The sequence below is a fragment of the Mustela erminea genome, chromosome 1, assembly GCF_009829155.1.
Source record: "Mustela erminea isolate mMusErm1 chromosome 1, mMusErm1.Pri, whole genome shotgun sequence".
In the NCBI taxonomy this organism is placed as follows: Eukaryota; Metazoa; Chordata; class Mammalia; order Carnivora; family Mustelidae; genus Mustela; species Mustela erminea.
Genome location: NC_045614.1, coordinates 16,755,955 through 16,762,286, shown reverse-complemented (window position 1 = coordinate 16,762,286; position 6,332 = coordinate 16,755,955). Strand labels below are relative to the sequence as shown.

The window sequence follows — 6,332 nt, the reverse complement described above, 5'->3', positions numbered from 1 at the left end:
CCCTGCCACTTTCCAGCTACGTGAGCCTAGACAAATTTCCATGCTTCAGTTCCCTCCTTAGAGAAATGAGACACATTCCATCCACACCTGTGGTCAAGTATTGAGGTGCAAAGGGGCTCAGGTTAGCAAACAGCCTTCCACAACACCTGAGACAAATTCGGTGCTTGGAAAATGCTGGTTCACCTCCCCGCTTTTCTTCCTGTATCCTGTTTTATACACAAATGCATAAAAAAAAAAAACCCCACAAAACAGGGCCATGTTACAAAAATCAGTGTTTATTTGTGCTACCTTAGACAGAAGCTAGTTTACACTAGCTCGGAGGGGAATGGAATGGTCGTGTCCTTCTCTGGATGCCTCTCGTGTAGATTCCTCCCTGGACTGAAGCGGAGGGCCACTGCACACCGAGCAAGGGTGGCAGAGGTGTCTTCTGAATGTGGGGTCGAGGAACGCGTGCAGGAGGGGGTTGACGCAGCAGTGGGTGGCCGCGACAATTCTCAGGATCTGAACGCTCCTGTCCAGGTTGTAGTCGCTCTTGCAGTCATGCAGGGAGAAAATGTCTTTAAAAGTGGAGAGGAAAAGGGCGATATTGTAGGGTCCCCACATCAGAAGGAAAACAGCCATTATGGCAAAAACAAGCTTGGAACGTCCAGACCTCCTCTCCCCAGACCTTCGTATTTTTCTCACTCGCACGTAGCAAAAGACAAAAACGCACAGTGGAAAAAGAAGTCCCAGAATGTTCATTTTTAAGGTCAGATAACGCTTCCAGGGTGTCTCCTCCGCCGGCAGGAAGTGAGGTCGTCCGAAGAAGCACTTGGATGTCTGGCTTTCCATCTGAGCTTCGTAAAACACGGATTCGGGCAAAATGACCAGAGCGGCTAGGACCCACGCCAGAACACTTGAGACCAAGCCCCAACGTGCTGTCCGGGTGGTGGAGGGCAAGCTCACGGGGAAAAACTCCAGGTACCTCTGCACGGTCAGGAGGACGTTGAAAAACACTTCACTGTACAGGCCTATGGAGTAAAGTACCACTAGAATTCTACAGAAGGGGTTGTCGAGAACCCCCCCATGCGTCCCAGTGTAGGCCCAGAATGGCAGGGCCAGCAAGAAACACAAATTTGAAATGGTCAAGTTTAGGAGGTAGATATTTTCCCTGTGCTTGAGTCCTATATGCTTCACCAGGATAAGCACGACCCAGACACTGCCCAGGAGACCCGCCAGGAACACGGCGGTGGAGAGCTGCGGAACCACGCGGGCCGCCAAGAACTTGGGGTCGTAGGGGTCGCACTGTTCTACTTCGTCGCTATTCACGTCATCCTCGATGAGGATGTCATAGTCATCGTCGGGGGCTGACGTGTAATTATCCATCTTCAGGCTGCCCCGCATGGACCAGTGAGATTATTTTCCTTCATACAGCTGGGTGGACCTGGAGTGGAAAAAAAAAAATGGAATTAGTGTCCGTGAAGCCACCTGTCTCTTTGCTGGTGGTTCATTTTACCTAGAGTAGGTCTACAGCTCAGAAGATTGAAAAATAAACATTTCTCTGATGCATCCGCACCTGCTGAGAGCGGCTGCTGTAAATGACCTCCTCGTTAAGCCGGCACGTACTGGACCATGCGCTAATACCACCGGGGAAATTAAAGTAAGCATTACACCTCTTCACAGAACTTAAATTCTCCCGGTGGAAACACGGTTTGCCTCTCTGAAGATAGTATTTAAGGAAACGCACCATCAAAGAGAGCCAAGCAGCGCCGTTTAGTGTCTTGAAATAAGTATCAGTCCTAATTCCTATGTGTTCAAAGAGTCTGTTCACCCTGGCAGACAGCTTCCTGTGACAGGCTGGCCGAGTTCTTCTCTCCAAGGACAGAAACAAAGGTTTGCAAAAGTGAAACCATCCCCAGCATCAACATAGACGTCACTGGTTAAACACAGAGATGACTTACCCCTTGACAGAGTTCCAGGGGGGCAGGGCACAGCCTCCTGACCCACCATCCGTGCTGCCGTGGGAATGGCCTGGGGCCCCTGAGACACCGGCTTTCTTCTGAGCAGCCCCGGTCCTGACCTTGGGGGCAAGAGAAGCCACTGTTTAAGCCCTGGGGAGCTCTACACCACAAGTCACTGGTCACGGTTTCAGGGACTAACCCAAAGAAAACTTGAAAGCTTCTCTGGACCCCTACAGTGTTTCTCAAGCCTCTGAGAGAAACCAGGAAGTTGTTTTCTCCTCCCGGTTCCCCCTGGACCCCGCCTTTGATTTCCCCCTGGCCTTTAGACAGGCGTCCTCCTGGCTGTCTCAGATAAGGGAACTGACTTGTCATTGCTCCCCAGTGATACGAGGTGGGGTGACAGCAGGACACTTCTGAGTGGGTGACAGCCAGCAGTGGAGGATAAAGCGTCCTGTGGGAGCTCTTTGTGCAGACCTCAAGGCAGAAGCCCACTCTGTGCATCTGTAGGGCATCTAGAAGGCTCAGGGAGAACCACAGTGAATGGTTGAGAGACCCTGGTGGGGGCGGGGCATCCCAAGAGAGGTCTGAGGATAAAGGAAGCCACAGAGTGGTGTCACTTGGGAAGGGGGCTGGTTCAGAGAGGCTAGGGATCAGTGAGTGGGGGACTGCCATGGGAGTTAACAAAAATGTTGTGAAGAAAGCAGGGAGTTAAGCAAGCCGTGAAGCGCTGCCCCTGCTCCCAGAAGATTCCAGAAAATTCCATGGAGGTTGGGGGTGGGTCAAGTCTGGGCTACAGAGCCGGTGGGGAGAACTCCCCGCCCAGGACTGTGGTGGGGGGAAGGGGGAGGTCTGAGGTTGGACAGAAAGGAAGCTGGAGGAGTCCAGATTTCACGGTGGAGGGAGGAAGCAGGGGGTGGTCAGGGGGCAGGAACCAGGCAGGGAGGGTGGCTTGGAAGAAGGATGAAGGGAGGAGAGGAACACCAACCAGCAGGGAAGTCCCTATGAACTTCTCCCAGATCCGCTCTCGGGACCCGTGACTGACCTAATTTGGGGCCACCCCACTGCACCGTGGTTTAGCACTCACAGACCTGGTTCGAGGACATCCTGTTAACGAACGCCAGAGACGTGCCTGAGGTAGCTTTCAACTCAGAGCATGGACCCGTGAAGATGGAAATAGAAGCAAACTATTAAAAGAAAGGCAAAAACAAACATTAAAAGGGCCCAGACGAAAATGCGGTTGAGCGTTAAATTTAACTCAAAGATGACGTTTGTCCTCTGCACGGGGGTTGGCGTCGGTGGGAATCTGGGCGGTGAGCGCTTCCCAGCAAGGACACAGCCCCCTCCCCCCGGCACAGGCTTCTCTAAGTGAGTGGGAGGTCACTGCCCGCTGGTGGCGGCACAGCTCTGGTACCCGTGGACCGTCTGCCCGGGGCTCTGCCTCCCTGGGCTGGGCGATTTGGGGCCACACCAGCCTCACCCTCTCCTCCCCAGGACCTTGAGTAAGTGATGAAGGCTCAGTAAGGCTCGTGCCTTACAGCCACCTACTCACTGGTCCACGCTGGGCAAGACGATGACAGTCAAGTCAACTCGGAATCAGGGAAAGCCCCGTGGATATACACATGCACCCTGCACGGTTAAACAGAGGAAAACAACAACAGGCGGGACCTCATGTGTGTCACAGAATTCCATGAGATTTAAAGTTCCCCAGGAAAAACACTGGAAATTCAGGACAGCCCCTAACTTCCCGATATCAATGGCTTTCGCTTTCAGTATTATGTTATTTTTGGCTGGATTCCCAACATTCTGCTTACCCAGTCTCAGGCCATGGGGTCCTTCATGCCCCCACTTTTTTAAAAATTGAGAGATAATTGACACATACCATTGTATAAGTTTAAGGTCTACAGCATATTGATTTGTTGTATTTTCACTGCAAAAGGATTGCCATCGGGATGTTGGCTAACACCTGTGTCCCATCACGTAACTACCGCTTCTTCTAGTGGTGCGAACTGTTAAGATGTGTCCTGGCGGCAAGTTTGATATTTATAACCCAGTTTTGTTCCCTATAAGCGCTATACTCTGTATTCACTCTCCACGGCCTTGGGATTCTAGAAACTTCTAAATGGGTAGGAGGGAATGGCTTGGAGGCCCGAAGTGGAGGCAAGAGGAACGTTTTATTACCGTTCTGCTATCTGGAACCGTAATAGTGTCTTCATTGTTGGTGAAAGCTTACCGCATTCTGTGACTTCGGCTTGTGGCTCGCAGACCTTGCCTGCAAGGGTCTGAGTTCTTCGTTATCATTATAATTCAACCCCAATTTCAGCCCAAGAAACTAAGAAGCTTTAACTCTTATTCTCCTGTGCTCGGAGATCATTCCTTCTTTCAGTGCATCGGTTCAGCTAGTCACCTTTGTTACAGCGGGCCTGGCAGGTGCCTGGCCGGGTGAACAATGTAGGCAAAGAGTCTGAGCTTCACAGAGCTTACGTCCTACAGACAAAAACAGAAAAAGTACGTAAGTTGCAGAGTAGGAGGAGGAATGTTCTGCGGAGAAAAGCAAAGCAGGAAGGAGGGTGGGAAGGGCTGGGATGGTTCAGGGGTTCACATTTTGTGTCCGATGGTCTGAGAAAACATGGCGACAGGTGTGTGTAAGGGCAGTGCGGGAGTAGGCCTGATAATTAATGCTCATGATCTCATTCTTTTCTTGTTTTACTAAGTTCTTGTACCAGGGAGCTTGGAAAGCACACAGCCCAGTGGGTTGTACTCGCACCATCTCCAACAAGGTCTGAGGCTCAGCCTTGGGAGGGAAGGTACCTTCCAAGTGTGTTCAAAGCGTCTGGGTGTTCTGTCTTAGCCTAGAGATGGCTCCTTATGTCTGCTGGTCCTATAGCTAGTCGCCTATTACTAGTTAGGAATTCTTCATAGTAAATGCTCTTTGTTCACGTTACTGGTGTGATTTCTGTCTCTCGACTGAAGGCAGGTTGACGTATAGCCAACATTGAACTTAACTCAGTGAAAGGCTGCCAGCATCCCCAGATGATGAATTGCTAACATGGCGAATTTCTCAGGGATCTACCTTGATACTGAGAAAATGGGTATTCAGAATTTTAGAATTATGATAATTTAATCTATCCTTTAAACTGACTTCTTCAAATATCAATGCTCTTAGATTATCTGTCTATCTATCGATCTAAGTTTTATTTGAAAATATTACATTACAGAAAAATTGGGAAATACAGAAAAATAATCTATAATAGTGATATTCACAAAGAACAGCTATTATAATTTTTAAATAGCACCACTTCTTAATGAAAAATGTGCAAAAACTGTTTTTAGATGCCTGCTTTCTGTCGGATTAGTTGTTTGGCATTGAGTGGTAGATGAAAAGGGCAAGTATCCACGTGTTGGAATTTTCAGCATTATGACGGTGTCTGTCCTGCTCCCACATTTTCTCCCACCGACTGCCTAATGACTAACCCTCCGTCTCAGTGCTTGGTCCTTCCAGTAGCTGGCCTTCCTGGGAGGGCAGCAAAATGCCCTGGTAGGGCATTTCAAAATGCGATCGTACTGATAATCAACTCTGAAACACAGATTTTCTATGTACTTACTGAAAGAAAAATTGTTACCTGTATCTAAAAAAGCCTCTCTTGGCGCATGCTCCCTTCATTACACAGTGTGCTAAAAAAGTGTAAAAGAGAAAATCTGGGTGGGGGGAGACTTTGCCCAAGTACGTTTGGAAAAGAGCAAAACTAAAAAAATTTAAGCAAGTGTCTTTACTACAGGACTTCTCAGAACTCTTAATGTGCTAAGAAGCATGGTGATCTTCCATGAGGAAGGCAAGGTCTGTGTTGGGTCTGTTATCAAAAGAACGAGACTGAGACAAAGTGAAAGCTATGTAAAGCTTTATTCTATGCCAAGCAATAGAAGTCGGACTGACCGGCCAGGGCCACCTCCAAAGAGAGTGACCCCCCTTTGGTCTTAAAGGCTAGTTTTATAGGGCACAACCGCAGACCTCTATGTATGTGGCTTTGGCTGATTGGATGTCTCCTACCTGTGTGTTTTAGTAACGGTTACCCAGAACCAATACTAGTAACTGCTGAGGCGTTTATTAAACAACAAAATGGCTACCTAGGCAACATGGAGTCACTATGGCTAAGTAGACCCAGGCAGGCCCTAGGGGTTTAACAGGTTTTAATGTAGAATCGGCCCCAACAGTCTGCAGTGTTTCCCAAAGCTGTTTGATCATGGAACCCCCCTTTTTTTTTTTTAAATCTCAGACAGATATTCACGGGCCAAGGGCTCTGCAGAACGTAATTTGAGTAGTGTTGCCTTTGACATTAGTGTGTTACTGTGTCTTGGCATGGCCATGGGGAAGGACCTCTTCATCCCTGAAGGGAG

The 6,332-nt window shown here is 49.0% G+C and overlaps 1 protein-coding gene across 3 annotated transcripts; it reads right to left on the bottom strand.

The window, feature by feature from the left end:
• Positions 1–254: 254 nt before the first annotated feature.
• On the bottom strand, positions 255–2,276 carry CCRL2 (C-C motif chemokine receptor like 2). Of its 3 annotated transcripts, XM_032317651.1 has the most exons (3): positions 1,941–2,276; positions 1,727–1,847; positions 255–1,423 (listed from the first exon to the last, which is right to left on the bottom strand). In XM_032317651.1, the coding sequence occupies exon 3, from the start codon at positions 1,381–1,383 to the stop codon at positions 301–303; it is 1,083 nt and encodes a 360-aa protein (XP_032173542.1). In that variant the 5' UTR covers positions 1,384–1,423; positions 1,727–1,847; positions 1,941–2,276; the 3' UTR covers positions 255–300. The 3 variants fall into 3 exon arrangements, with proteins under 3 accessions (XP_032173542.1, XP_032173550.1, XP_032173559.1); XM_032317659.1 differs by lacking the exon at positions 1,727–1,847; XM_032317668.1 differs by lacking the exons at positions 1,727–1,847; positions 1,941–2,276 and adding an exon at positions 1,556–1,709.
• Positions 2,277–6,332: the final 4,056 nt, after the last annotated feature.

Excerpts from the sequence above, each read along its gene's own strand:
- CCRL2 (XM_032317651.1), bottom strand. The coding sequence starts at position 1,383 with ATGCGGGGCAGCCTGAAGATGGATAATTACACGTCAGCCCCCGACGAT.